The sequence below is a fragment of the Ranitomeya variabilis genome, chromosome 2, assembly GCF_051348905.1.
Source record: "Ranitomeya variabilis isolate aRanVar5 chromosome 2, aRanVar5.hap1, whole genome shotgun sequence".
Classification (NCBI taxonomy): Eukaryota; Metazoa; Chordata; class Amphibia; order Anura; family Dendrobatidae; genus Ranitomeya; species Ranitomeya variabilis.
In genome coordinates this window covers 26,110,390-26,130,554 of record NC_135233.1, presented here as the reverse complement: position 1 = coordinate 26,130,554, position 20,165 = coordinate 26,110,390, and the positions used below count along the sequence as shown (strand labels likewise).

General features: G+C 49.2%; 1 protein-coding gene across 2 annotated transcripts in view; it reads left to right on the top strand.

Moving 5' to 3' along the window:
- Positions 1-19,914, top strand: part of COQ8A (coenzyme Q8A) — a 28,536-nt gene extending 8,622 nt beyond the window's left edge. The window contains exons 1-15 of one of the 2 annotated variants that reach the window (XM_077282147.1): positions 1,511-1,534; positions 3,391-3,592; positions 3,919-4,281; positions 8,350-8,416; positions 9,077-9,154; positions 10,836-10,958; positions 14,996-15,081; positions 15,244-15,384; positions 15,462-15,543; positions 15,738-15,831; positions 16,404-16,545; positions 17,431-17,538; positions 18,654-18,719; positions 18,820-18,906; positions 19,224-19,914. In XM_077282147.1, coding sequence (XP_077138262.1) covers positions 3,416-3,592; positions 3,919-4,281; positions 8,350-8,416; positions 9,077-9,154; positions 10,836-10,958; positions 14,996-15,081; positions 15,244-15,384; positions 15,462-15,543; positions 15,738-15,831; positions 16,404-16,545; positions 17,431-17,538; positions 18,654-18,719; positions 18,820-18,906; positions 19,224-19,514 — 1,905 coding nt within the window. In that variant the 5' untranslated portion in view covers positions 1,511-1,534; positions 3,391-3,415 and the 3' untranslated portion in view covers positions 19,515-19,914. Of the gene's footprint in view, positions 1-1,510; positions 1,535-3,390; positions 3,593-3,918; positions 4,282-8,349; positions 8,417-9,076; positions 9,155-10,835; positions 10,959-14,995; positions 15,082-15,243; positions 15,385-15,461; positions 15,544-15,737; positions 15,832-16,403; positions 16,546-17,430; positions 17,539-18,653; positions 18,720-18,819; positions 18,907-19,223 lie in introns of those variants that run through there. The other variant, XM_077282146.1, reaches the window with a different exon arrangement.
- Positions 19,915-20,165: the final 251 nt, after the last annotated feature.

The window sequence follows — 20,165 nt, the reverse complement described above, 5'->3', positions numbered from 1 at the left end:
TTTTTTTTAAAGTTTTTATGAGAAAAGTAGCCATAAGAATCACATGATGGGTTCGGCCAGTTCAGTGTATGATCTGTAGGCAGTAAGCACCTGAGCGCCCACTAGTGGTGGCTGTGGATGGGCAGGGTCTGTGGCCCTGTGTGGGGGGGCTGTCTGTGGCCCTCTACATTTTCTTGTCTGCTAAATGGTCTACAGGATTAACCAAAAGAACATCCAAGCCTTTGAATGACTGATGAAATTCATGCTGGGAATTGAATGAAAGCAAGTTCTAGCACCCATAGTGCTGGCAGAATCCTGAAGAGCTGTGTGTATAAGTTAAAGTATGAGCATTTGGACATATTAGAATGGCATGTGCAAAAAAAAAAAAAAAAAAGTTTTACCTTGTTAAGGGTATGAGGGCAGCCAAACAATACTTTTTGTTCCAGTTTTCAGTGAAAGTAGAGGTGCACTTTAAGGTCTGCACAACCTTTCCTCTGTGTTCGAGTTACATCTGTTATAAGCCCAGTATGGTGTTGGCAGAGATTCTTCTCTGGTTGTGTACTTTTTCTTTTTTTTTTTTTTTTTGTCCATTTAGGGGAAAAAAAAGTCATGATCTCTGCAGCTAGTGAGCTAAGTGATTACAAACACCTCCAGCTTTCATCTCGGGGCAGTTGGTGTGGGGGATAGAGGGGAGTATCATCAGAGCTAACCGCACTATGAGCAGAGCTACAGAGGTGTTTGTAATGACATGTGGCTCGTCTCTACTCCCCTCCCACCACCACACTGACTGCTGTGAGAGGAAAGCTGGAAGTGATGGTAATCGCTCAGCTCTGCAGATATCGGGGCCGTTTACATTACATCTCACAGGTGAAGGCAAATTCTTCTGAACTTATTCCCCCTTGTGTGACTCCTCCTGTCTAATTTTGGGCGACCTCATGCAAGTTTAACCTGCTCAAACTGGTGTAAGGACCCCTTTAAGAGATTAATTTGCACGGAATGTTTTCAGAATCTCTTTATATGAGGCTGCGCATTCCTATTAAGCATATTTGGAGCCCCCTGTGCATGTGCGGACAATGCTGTACAGTTTTCAGACTTCTCATATTTCAGCCCCTTGTAGACCAATTTACCTGAAGTGACTCCTCGTACACCCCGTCCGCCCCGCGCGCCCCGTCGTCAGCGGAAAGTCTGAGCTACAAGGAAATGCGCATTCCAGAGTTATGTGCTGTATGGTACAGGCTGCAAGGGTCTCCAGTCCTATTTCTCTAGTCTGACTCCCCCCACATGGGCTGGATGTGCCCCTCTGGAAAGCTGGGTGGCATCCGGGCAGTTGTTTTGTCACCCAGCTTTCCAGAAGACATGGGCTCCTGTTAGAGCAGGTTACAGCTCCAGTCTGATGTGTGTGGGATTAATGGGAGCTGGATTATGGTGCTGACGTCACTGGTGACCGGCCGGCCCCCGAGACTTCTGACTCTGCGCTCGAGTCCTGGGGATTTACAGGATCTTCCTGGGGAGAACTCTCCGGATCGAGGCTGCGGGGAGAAGAGGCGCTGGCTGGGTAAGGTACAGGGGGCATCGTTCAGGGGTCCGCCGCAGCCTCCGTGGGTGCAGTAGTGGCTTTATGGTTACTGCCTAAAGACAACGGGTAAATCACATGGTGCGGTTTGCAATCTTTGTAGTTTTGTGCCGTAAGTGCACATTACGCAGAATGTTCCGTGTGCTCATCAGTGCAAAGGTGTGAAAGTGTCCGCAGCAGATCTGCAAGACTCCGGGAAAGTCTGCGGAAGGATCGGAACCTTGCAGTAGACCCGCGACACATTACAGTAGCGTGGATTTGGCCCGTCGCATCCAAGTCGCAGGAAAAATTGGTGTACTGTGGATTAAAACCCCCCAAAAGTTGTAATTTCTGGCCTTGGGGCCCCGTTCTCGCTGGGTGTCTGCAGTTCGTTCAGGAATTGTTACCTACCGCACCCCTTAAAACTTTCAGAACCCCCCCCAACTTCTGATGGGGCCACAGACTAAAGTGACATGAACAAAATTCAAGTGAAGTCATCATTAGCTTCCCTTTTGGGGGACTCTATCTAGAACGCTTCCCCCAACCCCCACCCCCCACACACATTCATCTTTTTAGGGGGAACACATTTATTGATTCAATTCCATTTTTCTTCTGTAAAAAAAAAAAAAAAAAAAAAAAAAAAAAAATATTCAATATTTCCTTAAGTCCATGCATCTTTCCTTTAGTCTAGGGGCTTCTGTCTCACTCCCCCACCCAAAAAAAAGGTCAGTGACTCCTTAGGGGGTAGACTTACTAATCAGTCGCACCTGTTTTTTTTTTTTTTTGCCAGCATTTTGGTAACACAAATGCCTTGAAATGGCGCCGACTCAACAGTTGCCCAAGTATTGCAGTCTACATAAGGGGTCTGTCCTTTTTGCTGGAGGGAGAAACTTCACAAAAAACCCTTTCTTGACGACAGAACGGCTTATCTGAAACGTGCAACTTGTGTTTGTTTCCCAACCCCCGCCCCTGTTATGTATGGATTGCATCACAACAGGGAACCCTCGCCTCGCCTTGTAGAGAAACCCTAAGGATACAGTATTCCATAGGAGCAGGCGTAGGAATGGGGCCAGGAAATGGACACTGTAATTCCTTTTTATTTGCCCCCCATGTGCTGCCGCAGGGCTGGTGGACCACGTACCGTGAGTTCTGTATTCACTCTATGCACTTACTCCCCCTAGTGGTGACCGCAGGCAAGTAGAATTGTCAGATATTTGGTGCGTGAATCTTTAGAGCTGTCTTATAAAACGTTTTGACTTCACGCACAGAAAATCCTTGTGTAGTTTACGTAAATTTACACGCTGTAGAAAATATCCGAAAGGTCAGCAGCTGCCAATCCAGGCTGTGAAGATCGGCATGTGTGTGTCATCTTTAGAAACGTGAAGGGTGACGTGCGGCTCCTTGTGCCATTTTCACAATTCTATTTACTCCCATGGGCCGTCCTTAACTCAATCTTAAAGGAGTTTTCCCAAAATGAAGTTCTCCTATTTACAGCATCCAGTGGAGGAAAGGTTCAGCATGCCGCACTATAGCTCCATACATTGTCATTGGGGGTCTCGGTGGTCAGACCTCCCCCAGAGATCTAGTCTAGCAGTCCCATTATAGAAGACTATTCGGGTGGGAGAGAGAGGAAAGAGCAGCTGCAGGAGCAGTCAGTGTGACTTTTATATTGTATTCTCACCCCAGTGCTGGATTTACAGCTACACTGCTCAGTGGTGCTATAATGGTCAGAAATGGAGTCATTCCTCATGTAGACTCAGGATCTGTCACCTGTAACTGCAGTAACTCATCAATGCTTTCCTGATAACTGACAATATGGGGACTGCACGTTCTCGCTCTGATGTGCCGTCTCTCGGCAGGTGTAGGACGCTGTGAGCAGCCATCATGGCGGCGGATGCGATCATGGTGATGAGAGGCCTGGCGAAGCTCGGTAAGGCGGTGCTGGAGGCGCAGGCCGGGCAGCTGAAGCAGGCGACGCTGGGGAAGGATGCTGTCAACTTGGCAAGAAGTTTGCAAGTAGCAGCCGAGGAACGTTTCAGCTCCACCATGGGGAAAGTCCAGGTAAAAAAAAACATAAAAAAACTATTCCCTGATTTTATGTAATCAATGCAGAACTTCCTGGCTCCTCTGTCTCTGAGCAGAACTGCAGTGCAAAGCATGGTGGAGAGGAACAGGATGAGTAACCTGTATTGAATAAATTGATTTCCTGTCACAAGATATTTATTATTATTATTTTTTTTAAAGACCCCTTAAAGGGGTCCTCCGGTGCTGTTCACTTCTGCTTTAGAAGTGATCGATGACATTGCGACCCCTCCACTCGCCTGCCGAGACGCGTGAACATGGTCAGGAAGTGATTATTGCATTTCATATTGGTTTTTCTGTTTCAGGAATTGGGGAAGCGGCAGGAGAACCTCTCCGGGGAGGAAGGGATGGACATTTTTGAAGGGTCGGTCTCGGAGATGGCCGGCATGGAGTACTCCCCAGCTCCTGATGGGACTTACACCCACGAGCCCAGTATTCCCAGTGCAGAAAACGTCAGCAGCCGAGGGCAGGAGACCCTCCTCTCCCATCAGGACAGTGGGCCATTACTTGGTCATTTTAGAGACTCCGCCGGACCTTTTGCAGCTGCGGGTCAGAAAAGGGCTTTTCACCAGGATCCTACGTCTTCTGTTGGTGGACTTACAGCGGAGGACATTGATAAAGCCCGGGAGGCCAAGACCAACCCGGAGCAGAAGCCTCACAAACAGATGGTAAATCACTTTCTGATGTCTGTTTTTACTGTAGCTCCTGTTATTTTAGTAATGCACCAGGAAGCCCTGGATGAATCCGACTCTGGGCCCTAAAAATAAGTAAAATCCTAAATGAAGCGTGATCTTGTAGTTTATTAGCATTATCCTTTTCCTGACGCCGCCATTTTTTTTTAAATTTTTTTATTTATTTATTTTCTTCCTCCCCTTTTTGCAAGCATTATTAGACATTTTATTTTAATGTACTTGAGCTCTCGTTTATTTTCTGACATTCATGTCCCTATATTCACACGCCATTAAACCTGATTACGAGGAGCAGTAATGGGCGGCGTGACTCGTGTATGTAAACCCCTGTACGTGCCGGGCAGATTCCCAGCCACAAAAAGCCGATGACTCGGTGAAGGAGCGCTGCGGACGTGTGTCTGTCTGTGTGCACGTCTGTGCCCCGCCATGTGTCTGCAGCCGTGACCGGGAAACCTGCTGGAAGATGTCGTCACCTGGAAGGCATCGATGAGCGAGCCCCTGCCTGCGTATGACCCGTATACAGACTATCCTCAGCTTAGTATATAGGCGGCTCAGGGCTTCAAGAGCTTTTCAGTTTCCCGAGCTAGAAAGTCACTTAAGTTACCTGTCGGGATAGTGTGCCCTACTGTGATTGCAGCTCTGCAGTATAATACATGTGTGTGTGTGTGTGTGACACTTGGCACTCACTATTCTGCCGGTGTAGTCACTGTGTACATACATTACATTACTGATCCTGAGTTACCTCCTGTATTATACCCCAGAGCTGCACTCACTATTCTGCTGGTGCAGTCACTGTGTACATACATTTCATTACTGATCCTGAGTTACATCCTCTATTATACTCCAGAGCTGCACTCACTATTCTGCTGGTGCAGTCACTGTGTACATACATTACATTACTGATCCTGAGTTACCTCCTGTATTATACCCCAGAGCTGCACTCACTATTCTGCTGGTGCAGTCACTGTGTACATACATTACATTACTGATCCTGAGTTACCTCCTGTATTATACCCCAGAGCTGCACTCACTATTCTGCTGGTGCAGTCACTGTGTACATACATTACATTACTGATCCTGAGTTACATCCTGTATTATACCCCAGAGCTGCACTCACTATTCTGCTGGTGCAGTCACTGTGTACATACATTACATTACTGATCCTGAGTTACCTCCTGTATTATACCCCAGAGCTGCACTCACTATTCTGCTGGTGCAGTCACTGTGTACATACATTACATTACTGATCCTGAGTTACATCCTGTATTATACTCCAGAGCTGCACTCACTATTCTGCTGGTGCAGTCACTGTGTACATACATTACTGATCCTGGGTTACCTCCTGTATTATACTCCAGAGCTGCACTCACTATTCTGCTGTCAGTTGGTGTTTGACAGATAATAAAGTTCAAACAATGTAGTGTTCTTCCTTCGTTCTCTCCGGTCCAGGAGTCGCTGTTCTGTATATTTTGGCACCGGTATATCGGGAGCTATTAACTTCTCCGCTCTTCAGAGATTTCTAAATGTGTTATTAGAGACCTGTCCGAGTGACGGGATGTAACCGCTCGGCTGAGTTGTCTGTCGGACATTTCGTCCCCAGCGGTCACAACACACAAGTTCTTCTTCTCTGTTCCTTTCCCGCATTATCAGGACGCTCCTCCAGGAAGCTCATTGCTGTGTAATACTTCACTTCCCCTGTGGGGGCGCTGCAGGGAAAGCGCTTGCTGTAGTCGACCTATTGCCCAGCAGACCCTTCTGTCAGTGCCTTCAAGGGCTTCTCCACTTTGCACATTCGATACTTGTTAATGGGGGGTTGTGCACAGTGGAGACCCCCGTAAGATGACCGGACACTTTCTATATTATGGGAATATTAGATTTTTGTTTCCCAGGGTCCGGTGTTAGTCCTCCTGGTCACGCTCTGGCAGTGTGGAGACTGTGAACGCTGCGCAATGTTTTATTCTGTCCTGACCTTGGCGTCACCTGTGACTTTCCCACTCGGTGGGGGCGATGGTGCGCGCTCATCCTAATAAATGGCTGAGCAGAGGAGTCTGTAGCTACTGGTCTGCTTTACGAGGGGCCAGCGACTCCTGTACTGGGACACTGGGCGCTCTCCCTGCCACTAACTTGTCAAGTTCTGGGGGTCTTAGGGGGTCTGTAAAGGAATATAATATATGTTGTGGTTTGCTGTAATTCTCTGCTCTGACAAATGGGTCCCTACTAACTGCAGCACCACTGTATCTACACTATGTTCCAAATTATTATGCAAATTATATTCTCAGATTTTCCTAAATGCAAATGACAGTCAGTCTAATAAGTAATCACCCGTTAGATTATACATCGAATTTTATTGAAGAAACCTCCCAGTGATAACAGTATAATCTCCAAAATGAATAAAAACTCACCGCACTGTTCCAAATTATTAGGCACAGTAGAATTTCTAAACATTTGATACGTTTTAAAGAACTGAAAATGCTCATTTGTGGAATTTGCAGCATTAGGAGGTCACATTCACTGAACAAAAAAGCTATTTAACTCCAAAACCTCCTAACAGGCCAAGTTACATGTAACATAGGAGCCTTCTTTGATGTCACCTTCACAATTCTTGCATCCACTGAACTTGTGAGTTTTTGGAGAGTTTCTGCTTGTATTTCTTCCCTCCCAGAGCTGCTGTTTGGATGTGAACGGCCTCCCACCCTCATAGATCTTTTGCTTGATGATCCTCCAAAGGTTCTCTATAGGGTTGAGGTCAGGGGAAGATGGTGGCCACACCATGAGTTTATCTCCTTTATGCCCATAGCAGCCAATGACTCAGGTTTTCTTTGCAGCAGGAGATGGGGCATTGTCAGCATGAAGATGATTTTGCTCCTGAAGGCACGTTTTTGCTTTTTATACCATGGAGGAAAGTTGTCAGTCAGAAACTCTATATACTTTGCAGAGGTCATTTTCACACCTTCAGGAACCTTAAAGGGCCTTACCAGCTGTTTCTCCATGATTCCGGCCCAAAACCTGACTCCTCGACCTCCTTGCTGACGTCGCAGCCTTGTTTGGGACATGGTGGCCATCCACCAACCATCCATTACTCCATCCATCTGGACCATCCAGGGTTGTCGACTCATCAGTAAACAAGACTGTTTGGAAATTAGTCTTCATGTATGTCTGGGCCCACTGCAACCATTTCTGCTTGTGAACACTGTTTAGGGGTGGCCGAATAGTAGGTTTATGCACCACAGCAAGCCTTTGAAGGATCCTACACCTTGAGGTTCAAGGGACTCCAGAGGCACCAGCAGCTTCAAATATCTGTTTGCTGGTTTGTAATGGCTTTTTAGTACCTGCTCTCTTAATCCGATGAACTTGCCTGGCAGAAACCTTCCTCATTATGCCTTTATCAGCACGAACACCTCTGTACTCGGATTCAGCCACAAATCTGTTAACCATACGATGATCACGCTTAAGTTTTCAGGGAATATCTAATGTTTTCATTCCTTGACCAAGGCATTGCACTATTTCATGCTTTTCGGCAGCAGAGAGATCCTTTTTCTGTCCCATATTGCTTGATACCTGTGGCCTGCTCAATAATGTGGGACATCATTTAGAAGTAGTTTTCCTTTAATTAGAATCACCTGGAAAACTAATTATCGTGTGTTTATTGATTTCAGTGATCCATTGAGCCCTCAGACACAATACCATCCACGAGTTTATTTGAAAAACAAAACAATTAAATCTTTGACACATATCCAATTTGCATAATAATTTGGAGCACAGTGTATGTGCCATATGCATCCCCCTTACATCGGACTCATGCCATGGGGTGCCCATTATGACAGCATATGGTTTTGGAACTGAGCATGGGTGGGCGATGTCTCCCGGCGCTCATCTTATCATACCTTACTTGGGCCACTTGCATTTGCTGCACTGCATAGTGAACGGTGAGTCGCTGCGCTGGTGGATATTCAGACTCGTTCTGTGCGGTAAAGTCAGCACAGAGGCATGTCCGTTCTTCCTTTTCATGAAATCTTGTTTGTTTTTTTTTTCGTTTTTGCTTTTCAGCTCAGCGAACGAGCACGAGAGAGGAAGGTGCCAGTGACGCGGATCGGGAGATTGGCAAACTTCGGAGGTAAAGAATAGCGCTGTATGATCTCCTCATTAGGGGCATGAAGATTTTAGCTGCGCTTTTATGGGAGTCAGCGGAAAGTGGTTGTAGGGCATTAATCTGCCAGAAGTGATGGCGTTCAGCCCCTTCTCCATAGTGGCGGCGGAGCTGCGTCCGGCAGCACAAGAGCCGTCCTGAACCTGCCCCCGACGGCATGGGAACGTTTCTCTTTAAATCCTAAGTTGGTGATTAAAAGCAGAAAGTATATTAAAATATTGCAGAAGTTTTTTTTTTTTTTTTTTATTCCTTATGAAGCGTGCGCTGACCACGGTCTGGTCCTGTCATTACCCGTAATGTGTTCACATCCTGAGGTTTCTGTAAAACAATGGCTGCCTTTCTGCTGCGGGCACACAATGCTGTAGATCAGCTGCACCTCTGATGATATAGGACCAGGTACTGATTATAGGGGGGATAAAATGCTTAAAATAGTTCTGTGACCGGACGAGTGCCCAAGAGAAGCAGACAAAGGCGAATGTGTAAGGACTTTTGACAATGAAATCATTTCTTACATGAAGACTCAATTAAAATTCTATTAAACTTTCTGCTGCGCCCCTTCTTCTCTCTGACTCTCTATTTATGACTTTTGATTTCCTCTCACCCCCCCCATTCCTTTTCCTGTTCCAGGTTTGGCGGTCGGTCTGGGCATCGGAGCTCTTGCAGAAGTTGCAAAGAAAAGCTTAGGTCCAAAAGGTGAAAACGATGGTGAGTAGTGATCTGTGTACACCGTGGGCACATGACTTCCAGCATTCACCTCCTGCTGATGCAGTGTCTGCTCTGTGTTTTTTGGCTGCTATTGCCAATAATGCACCGTATTAAAGGCTGTTTTCTCAGGATTAATAATCTAGAGGAGCGCACTGCTACTCTGCCTCCCAGCGTCCCAGGTGTGGCGGTGCGCTCCTGAAGATTGACAGTTTGGACCAGCTTAATGGTCTCACTGCTTATGTGAGCTGGGTAGAGACAGCAGGGGACAGATCCAACAATATGGGCAGCTATGGAGTATAGAACCTGTAATTAGCGCATGTGTCTTGCCGAGGAGGCTTTTTTTTTTTTCTTTTTTTTTTTTTTTTTAAAGTGGGTGTTCACCGTTGGACAAAGCCAGCTTCATTTAGTGCCCCATTGAAAATGAAAAACAATCGATCCTCTCCTCCTACAGCGGTGCTGTTCCTGGTGGTGACTTCACATTCTATTGCGTGACCACTGCTCCCAGAAACTGGCACACGGAGTATTGGGGTCACCATGCAGCACGTGCTGACACAGCTCATCTTTTCCCCCCCCCAATCACCGGTCTGTGGCCTCGGCCTCTTCACCTAGAGATCTGCATCTCGGTGAGGAGAAGTCCCGCCGTCCTGGTCCATTAGTGAGTTGCTTCTCTTCCTGACCCACGTAATCTGCTTTTTTTTTTTTTGCACCATAATCTCTTGCTGTGAACTCGCCAGGACCCTGAGGTTCCTTCATTGTTCCCCTTTTATCTGTGTCTGCAATCCTCGAGGGCGTAAATGTGACCATGCCGAAGTATGTGCCCCCGTCCGGAGGTGCAGAATGTGCATGTTCTGTGCGGTCCGGGTCTTTATCCTCCATTGTGGGGGGTGACGCGTCCTCGCTGCTGCTTTACAAAGAAGATCCTGGTGTCTGTGAGCTCTTAATGACCTCACGCATCAGATCTCCGCTCTGACAGCTGGTGCCGGCTCTGGACGGATCGCTCCGTGGTCTGTGTGTGACCTCCGGCAGCTCAGATGTGGCGCATCATTGAAGGGCATAAGATTGCAGATTTGCACTTGGATTTTGCTGCAGTTCTGCAAAATCTGTGTTGGTTTTTTTTTTTTTTTTTTTTTGTTCTGCAAAAAATTTAGCCTTCCTGCAACTTTGGCATCCACTATACATTAATTTATGATGTTTTTTTTTTTCACCCTTTGCGTTGGGTGTAATCTGGTTTGTCTGCAGAAAAATGTGCATAGTTAGTGGCAAATTTTTCCACTGTGGAAAATCCCCAGCAATATGCTGCAAGTGGCCGATGTCCCCAAAGGCTCCGAGCTCTTGTGCTGAAAGTTTAGGCCTCATTAAAGACTTGTTTGGGGCAACAGATTGCCTGGTTGTTTTCTCCCTAGATCAGCGCCCAGGAATGTGCCCTCCGCGGGCGTGGGCCATTGTTTATTGTGAGGCCGTTGACCCGTCGGCCGTTGCTGAGTAGTGATTTATGTCTTGGATATGGGCCGCGGAGCTGCACTCCCACCTGCGTGGCTGGATAACATTCTCCAGTCCTTCATTGATTATTGACTATTGGTAAAATTACAAGAATTTAATGCTAGTGTTGTCGTGGGCGATCGTGCAGCTGTGGACATTTGTCGTCCTGTTAACTAAGTCTTTGTTTCTTCAAAAATTTCAGGTAAGAAATCCGTCATGGAATCCAGCCCCTTCTTATCAGAAGCCAACGCCGAGCGGATTGTGAGGACCCTGTGTAAAGTTCGTGGCGCTGCCCTGAAACTCGGCCAGATGTTGAGTATTCAAGGTAAGGGCCGCCATGGCCGTGACGTCGCTTATTGTGGCCACATTTCGTCAGCACGATGCTGCGGATTCAGGACAGTCTGTTCATCCGGAGCATTCTGATTCATGACAGCATTCCAAAATTCTGGCAATTTGGCTTCAACAGGGGACACATATTATCTCTACGATGGTGCAAGATTTACAGGTTTAAGGCCTCCGGTAGTGTCAGAAGATTAATCAAGGGTCACATCTTGGGGCAGAGCCGCATGATCGGTGGAAACACCGCCATCAGCAGAACTGGAGAAGTGTAAATCTCCCTGTCTCCGGAGCTGCCCTTCATCGGTGCAGGATGTTCCCCGTCCTGTTTACAGCAGGGATTTTGGCCCCCGCTCGCTCCCCATAGTCGGTCTTGTAATATTTTAATCTTTGGACAAATGCCGTCACTCAGACACCACGGGTATATCCCGAGCACACAGCCTTGTGGGAGATCGCCCCTGTACAAATGTCCACTTTAGTGGTTTAAACTTTAGTTCCTTCAGAAAAGGGGCAGCGGTTAATGAAATACGCTAATTACGTGATCGGTGCATCCTAGGTGTGGCCAAGCAGCTTGGCGCATCATTCCAGCCGCTGGTTCTGTATGCCCCGCCTCCCTCACCGGTGATTGACAGCTGTGGCTTTCCTGGAGAGCGGGGGGGGTTCAGAGAAATCTTACTCCAGATCCCTAATCTGAATCTCTTGCATCGACCTCACCGCCTGATTGGTAAAGATGGAGGATTCTAGTGGAAGAAAACATGCGAACAAGAGGCCATGCATAGTGAGGTGGGTGATACCTGAGAGTGATAGCTCACCTGCAGATGACTGGTTCTGCTCGGTGAAGTTGCTGAACAGGTGACATGTTTGCATCGGTTTTGGTGCGCCGGCGGCCGTGTACAGACCGGACATCCATCCCCCGTTCTCCCAGGACTCGGCTGTTCTTCTATTAGGACCCTGGGGTGGGGGATGGAATTCTAACAGTTGTCCATTACTGAAGCCCCCTCGCCTGCTCTCCCTGTGCTGGAGGGAACGCTCCGGTGCCGGCTCTCCATGTCCTCATAGTGAACTTCTAGCATCAGGCCTATAGACATGTCCATAGGATTGTATGCAGAGCTTGCGGATTGATCTCTGCCTCTCGTCATCTTTTATGAGACTAATTACGCTTGAATTGCAGGGTTTTTTTTTCGTGTCTCCACCCCCCGCACGAAAATTATATGCTGCTGCCTGACATTGAGTTGAATTTGCTTTTTAAAGGGATTGACCAGGATTGAAATATTGATGTCGGACACCCAATTGGCTGGGTCGATAGGGTAAGAGCCGGATCAGCATGTAGTGGCCGTTCTCGGTACTGCACCTCGGCTCCTATTGAAGTGCATGTGATCTGAGCTGTGTCCGCTTTCTTGTGGCGCCCCCTGCGCTCTCCTCGTAGACTTGGCTCAGTACATATCCACTATAAATGGCCGGCTTCTTGGCATGCTGTATAAATAGCTGCCGCTGGCACCGGACCGGGTGTGCAGATGAGTAGTGATCGCGGTGACTGCTCGTCCTTAGTGCGTTGCCCAACAATGGCGCGGACCGGTCCAGTCTTGCCTACGACTGCCAGCTCTAGTACTGACCTGTCCTGCAGCTGTCCTGTCCTATAGTAGTGACCTGTCCTGCAGCTGTCAGGTCCTATAGTAGTGACCTGACCTGCAGCTGTCAGGTCCTATAGTAGTGACCTGTCCTGCAGCTGTCAGGTCCTATAGTAGTGACCTGTCCTGCAGCTGTCAGGTCCTATAGTAGTGACCTGTCCTGCAGCTGTCAGGTCCTATAGTAGTGACCTGTCCTGCAGCTGTCAGGTCCTATAGTAGTGACCTGTCCTGCAGCTGTCAGGTCCTATAGTAGTGACCTGTCCTGCAGCTGTCAGGTCCTATAGTAGTGACCTGTCCTGCAGCTGTCAGGTCCTATAGTAGTGACCTGACCTGCAGCTGTCAGGTCCTATAGTAGTGACCTGACCTGCAGCTGTCAGGTCCTATAGTAGTGACCTGACCTGTAGCTGTCAGGTCCTATAGTAGTGACCTGTCCTGCAGCTGTCAGGTCCTATAGTAGTGACCTGTCCTGCAGCTGTCAGGTCCTATAGTAGTGACCTGTCCTGCAGCTGTCAGGTCCTATAGTAGTGACCTGTCCTGCAGCTGTCAGGTCCTATAGTAGTGACCTGTCCTGCAGCTGTCAGGTCCTATAGTAGTGACCTGTCCTGCAGCTGTCAGGTCCTATAGTAGTGACCTGTCCTGCAGCTGTCAGGTCCTATAGTAGTGACCTGTCCTGCAGCTGTCAGGTCCTATAGTAGTGACCTGTCCTGCAGCTGTCAGGTCCTATAGTAGTGACCTGTCCTGCAGCTGTCAGGTCCTATAGTAGTGACCTGTCCTGCAGCTGTCAGGTCCTATAGTAGTGACCTGTCCTGCAGCTGTCAGGTCCTATAGTAGTGACCTGTCCTGCAGCTGTCAGGTCCTATAGTAGTGACCTGTCCTGCAGCTGTCCGGTCCTATAGTAGTGACCGGTCCTATAGTAGTGAGCTGTCGTCCAGTCTATAATAAGCAGCAGCCTCCAGAAATCATCCTGGGGGAAACCCGGTCGCTGAAGGCGAGGACGAAAATAATTTGTCAGGCTGTAAAAATAGAAAAAAAATAAAAGCATTCTCTGCACGCTGAAATGTCCGACCCTGAAATATCAACAACCGGGAGGGATCCAGTTACAGAAAACATTATTATGGCAGATTAGAAATAAAATGCAAAACATTGTGACTCCAGATATAATCTGGTGTATTTCATGCCGCAAGTATGCAGCATTGTGTGTGTGTGTGTGTGTGTGTGTGTGTGTGTGTGTCTATATGTATGTATTATGTATTCTATCCCCTCCTCCCAAGAGCTGCAACTTTATTTTCCTGTCCCCACATCGGTACAAGGGTTTGGTTTTTTTTTGCAGGACAAGTTGTAGCTTTGAATGACTTCATTATTATTTTATGAAGTGACCATAAAGTGTTCAACTGCTGTCATAAAACTTGTGGATTTACCATTACCTGGTTGTGCTAGAAGTTTCTAAAGCTGGACACAGTTTCTTTCTTTTCAGTCCCCCTGATACTTGGCTCATCAGGCTGTAAACTAAATATCAGTGTTTATTCTTGTGGGAAGAGTGGCTCTCCCAGTAATATAGGCTGTATGTGAGGTCTGTGTCTCTCCCAGTAATATAGGCTGGATGTGAGCTCTGGGTGTCTCTCCCAGTAATATAGGCTGGGTCTGAGCTCTGTGTGTCTCTCCCAGTAATATAGGCTGGATGTGAGGTCTGTGTGTCTCTCCCAGTAATATAGGCTGGGTCTGAGCTCTGGGTGTCTCTCCCAGTAATATAGGCTGGATGTGAGGTCTGTGTCTCTCCCAGTAATATAGGCTGGATGTGAGGTCTGTGTGTCTCCCAGTAATATAGGCTGGATGTGAGCTCTGTGTGTGTCTCCCAGTAATATAGGCTGGATGTGAGGTTAGTGTGTCTCTCCCAGTAATATAGGCTGGATGTGAGCTCTGTGTGTCTCTCCCAGTAATATAGGCTGGATGTGAGCTCTGGGTGTCTCTCCCAGCAATATAGGCTAGGTGTGAGCTCTGGGTGTCTCTCCCAGCAATATAGGCTGGGTCTGAGCTCTGTGTGTCTCTCCCAGTAATATAGGCTGGATGTGAGCTCTGTGTGTCTCTCCCAGTAATATAGGCTTGATGTGAGGTCTGTGTGCCTCTCCCAGTAATATAGGCTGGATGTGACCTGTTTGTGTATCCTGGGTGTTTCACTAGGTCACTTATATTGTCAAAATTGTTCTCTTGCACTAATTCGCGCCCCCCCCCCCCGATTGGTTGTCTTTCTCTGCCCTCCCACAGACTGCACATGCTTTCTCCTCTCAATCTGTGAATAAAATGCAAAATGATAAAACCCAAGTTTTGACGTGCGGAGGAACGTAATCTTTTTCTATAGTCTCCCTGTGACTACAGTTCTGTTTCTTTTGTCTCCGTGCAGACGACGCCTTTATTAATCCACAGCTGCAGAAGATCTTTGAGCGGGTGCGTCAGAGCGCCGACTTCATGCCCATCAAGCAAATGACGGTGAGTCTCCATTGTCTGTACCGCCGGTCTCCGCAAAGACAGTAACTGAGGCTCCTGCTCCGTAGAGCCGATCGCTTCATGTATCCTCCTGCGGAGCGAGTATATGGCAGCATCAGTCGTCCGTCACCATTGGTCTTTATAATAAATGTGCATTATCCACAGAAAACGTTGAATGCCGACCTGGGGCCCAACTGGAGGGACAAACTGGAGTTCTTTGAAGAACGGCCATTTGCTGCCGCCTCCATCGGTCAGGTCCATCTGGCGCGTCTAAAGGACGGGAGAGAAGTCGCCATGAAAATCCAGGTCTGTGTTATTAGGCTGCAGGCACATGGCGGTCTTATTTTTCTTAAATTATTAATCATGCACATCTTCCTCCTTAGTATCCTGGAGTGGCTCAAAGTATTAACAGCGACGTGCATAATCTCATGACCGTCCTCAATATGAGCAACGCTCTGCCTGAAGGTAAAATACATGAACCGTAACCTTCCACCCTCCATGTTGTGGGTCTGACGTTCTCCCGCCTGCGGTCGGGCTCTCGGGGCTGACTCTTCCTCGTCTCCTTCTCGCCGGCTGTTCGGTGACTCGTTCGGTGACCGGCCGTCCTATAAGGCACCGGCCACGTTACATCGTTTTGTGTTTTTTCGCTTTTCTTGAAGGTCTGTTCCCCGAACACCTGATAGAAGTCCTGAGCCGAGAACTGGCCCTGGAGTGCGACTACAAGAGGGAGGCCGCCTGTGCCAAGAGATTCAAGTAGGTCCGCGCCAGGTCATGTAGAAAAAAAAAGGTAGACTCTTCTAGTCCCTAGTAGGACCTTTTAATTGGTAATAATGAGCTTTCCTCACCCCTGGAGGACCCGGCGTTATTGCAGCCTGGTGATTTTGGTGGGCACCATGTAATACTTTGTTTATCCTGTGGTGGCGCTGCTGCGGCTGTCGTGATTTCTACGTTAAAAAAAAATCCCTTTAATTGGGGAAGCTCCAAGCATTCCTGCCTTAAGGTCGGGATAATTCAGAAAATGCATCTGGAAACTGCCGAGTTGACTGCATCTGTGTGCAGCGCCATGCTGTCGCCTGCAGCAGCTATGGGGTTAATCTGCTGTAATTAGGGGGGCTGAGTTTCTAAGACCCCCACACACTAGTCACATGATGTTGATGCACGACACCCCCCCCAATTATAGCACATTATTCACCTGATTGCTGTGGATTTGGTGAGGACGCAGTGGTAACGTACGTTGGTGCCGCAGACGGCCATCACTGATGTAGCAGAGCCGAGCGTGTTGGATGGGGGTAAACGCTGCTCTGACTCTTCCCTGTGGATTGCAGGGAGCTGCTGAATGATCACCCATTCTTCTACGTGCCGGCCGTCGTGGACGATCTGTGCAGCGCGCACGTCCTGACCACAGAACTAGTGACGGGTTTCCCACTTGATCAAGCGGAGCAGCTCGGCCAGGAGACGCGCAACGAGGTGCGTAATGGGGAGTGCGGGGCGACCGCCGGGGCTGGAGGACGGAAGCCTCTGAATGGACGTGTCTTCCCTTTCCTTTCTTCTCGTTCTGATGCTGTCAGTATAGGGGGCACCATACTGGACGGGGGGGTAGTTATCTGGGGTATTACGGAGCTTTCTGCTTATTTGTATTGAGTTACATTGTTATCTGATGCTGTAAACAATGTATACATTCCATCAAATATTTAAAGGGGCGGTCTACTACTGTGTGGTTCTACATATGGACCCTACGGGGGTTTAACAAATGGAAGAAAAAGAAACGCTGGAAACTTGAACCTAAAGGGGAGCCCCCGCTGAGCTGCAGGAGATGTCCGTGTCCCCCTCGTGCCTCCCCGCTGCCTCCCATGTTTTGCTCGCTGTTGACAGTGCACACAGCGGCGTCACCTTCAGTGACCTTGAGAAGCATCGGCGGGATGTGTGCCGGGAACGTGTCTGCTGGGTGACAGATCCTGCTCTACAGCTGCCGCCCTGGAGCTTCGCCACGTCCCACCCCCACTGGCATCACCTCCCCAAAATAACTTCCTTACCCTTTCTATGTGACACAAGGGTCCTGGAAAGTTACCGCTGATAAACAAGGAGCGCGGGGATCATGGATCTGCTGCTCTCCTGATGTGCTTTCCCCCTCCACAGTGCAAATAGTTATTAAACTAAATAGTCCATTATGTGTTGTAACTGCAGATTTTTGGGTTACTGTTCCTTTAAGATGTATATTGAAGTGTTGGGGGCACCTGGCCCCTCAGTGGCGTTTTTGGTGGCGCCGACCCCCGCCTACAATATTTTTATTATAGTGCCGGACTGTGCGTCCATTACGGAATAAAACTTTTATCACTTGTCTTCTGCTTTCAGATCTGTGAGAACATCCTGACTTTGTGCCTCCGGGAGCTGTTCGAGTTCCGCTTCATGCAGACCGACCCGAACTGGTCCAACTTCTTCTACGACCCAGAGCTGAAAAAGGTAATTACACCTCCTGCACCCGCGAACAGCGGACCCTTACCGGGCATCAGCGTCCTTTCTGATGTGCAAAATGGATAGAACTCTCTGGAAGGGCCGGCTCTGTGATTGCTGCTGCGCAGGCGGCGGCCGGCTCTGTGATTGCTGCTGCGCAGGCGGCGGCCGGCTCTGTGATTGCTGCTGCGCAGGCGGCGGCCGGCTCTGTGATTGCTGCTGCGCAGGCGGCGGCCGGCTCTGTGATTGCTGCTGCGCAGGCGGCGGCGGCCGGGTCTGTTCTTGGCGCTGCTGCGCAGGCGGCGGCGGCCGGGTCTGTTCTTGGCGCTGCTGCGCAGGCGGCGGCGGCCGGGTCTGTTCTTGGCGCTGCTGCGCAGGCGGCGGCGGCCGGGTCTGTTCTTGGCGCTGCTGCGCAGGCGGCGGCGGCCGGGTCTGTTCTTGGCGCTGCTGCGCAGGCGGCGGCGGCCGGGTCTGTTCTTGGCGCTGCTGCGCAGGCGGCGGCGGCCGGGTCTGTTCTTGGCGCTGCTGCGCAGGCGGCGGCGGCCGGGTCTGTTCTTGGCGCTGCTGCGCAGGCGGCGGCGGCCGGGTCTGTTCTTGGCGCTGCTGCGCAGGCTGGCTTGTTCTTGCTGCTGCTGGGCAGGCAGCAGGCGGGTTTGATGTTGCCTTCTCTACTGGCACCTAAAGCGCAGCATGTTTTGTTTAGTTTTTTTACCGATTAGATGTACAAAAAAACATCCAGGTGCTACCTGGAAACCATCAGCGAGTAGGCCAGCTGCTGATGTATTATAGCAGCTTTATTTTCCGTCTTGCTCATTGATTGGCCATTCTCCAGCACAAATGATTCCAATTCGAACATAAGATGTACCACTTGGCTGCCTCCGCTCTGCAATACAGAACCGCAGGGGCCGTGTGCTGCCATACTGCAGCTGTACACCGCGTGCTACTGTGTGCACTTTAGTTCTGTTAGGATTTTATACATGAAGCGTTGTTGTTCCTGCTGGTCATAAAATGCAGTGTCCACCTTCCCTGGCCGGAGGATTCCTTGTTACGTTCTTCTATGTGCGTTGTTCTTGCTGCTTGCCCTCGGCTGGTCCCATCTGACCCTCTGTGTCCCCCCCCCGTAGGTCGCCCTGCTGGATTTCGGAGCGACCCGCGGCTTTGATGAAGAATTCACCGACATGTATATTGAGGTGAGACCATTCTACAGGGCGACGGTCACACGACAGAAGCCCAGAGGGCGACGCTCCGCTCTTCCTTTTCACGCCCGACGCCGTATTTTTGGTTTTCCAGGTAATTCGAGCAGCGGCCGACAAAGATCGAGAGAAACTCCTGAAGAAGTCAATTGAGATGAAGTTCCTCAGTGGATACGAGTCGAAGGTAAAGCGGCCAATCACAGTCCAGCTCACGTCTGTAATACCGAAATCTGATTGGTCAGGTTCTGAGGTCCGATAGTTTGGAACCCTTTAAAGGGACGTTTCCATCCTTTATTTCCCGTGGTCAGAGGTGAGCGGGCCATGCTACACTGCCGCCATAGATGTAGTGACATAGCCCGGCTACAGGAGTAACATAGTATCAGACTACACAGGGTTTGTTTGTAGTCTGTTACCATGGAGACACACAGGTCTGCATAGGAGCTGCGTACAGGAAGCTATAGATTATACCATTTTCTTCATTGGTCTCATCTTCCTCCTCAGGCCATGGAGAACGCTCACCTCGAAGCCGTCCTGATCCTCGGTGAGGCCTTCGCGTCGGCCGTCCCCTTTGATTTTGGCTCTCAGAGCACCACGGAAAGGATCCACCGCCTGATCCCCATCATGTTAAAGCACCGGCTCATCCCGCCGCCGGAGGAGACCTACTCCCTGCACCGCAAGATGGGGGGATCCTTCCTCATCTGCTCCAAGCTGAAGGCGGCCATAACCTGTAAGGATATGTTCGAGGAGGCCTACAAGAACTACTGGCAGGGGAAGGAGCACAAGAAGCCTTAAAGGGCTAGAGTGGATGTTTTTTTTTTTTTTTTTAAATACCCCTCACCCCTCCCCCACACAGACATTTGCACTCTAATCACCCGCCGCTTTTATTAGGGGGCGACAGGAGAGGTCGGAGTCACGGCAGCCGCCACCATCGGCTCCAACCTGCGGACATTACCGGTCGCCGGCTCCTAAGAGTCTGGAATAGGAAATAAACTGTGGAAACTTCTGGGATGGTCTCGTGATGACGGGGGGCCGCGGTTTCCCCCCTTGTCGGGGACCTCGGAAGGTTTTGTATCTCGGCTTTTTATGTAAGATGGAAGGATCTGTAATCTCTCGCTTTATTTTTGTTTTCAAATGATTATTTTTTTTTGTTTTTCTGGCAATTAAGTGGAATTAAATGCTTTTTGTACTGTAACCACCGGATGTGTAAGAGGCGTCTGATTTCAGGGCCGGGCGATCGATGAGCTGCGATTAACCCTTCGTGTCCCCAGTGGGTATTGCCTCACATGTCTCCTTGCACATAAGAGCACTGTCCTGTCATACGAGAAGTCACCACAAGATGGCGCCATTATGTGGGACGTTTACCCCAGAAGAGGCCGATCTGAGAGACCACCAATATAGCCGGAGGGTGGGCAGCAACACGTCTATGTCTGCCCAGGAATGCGG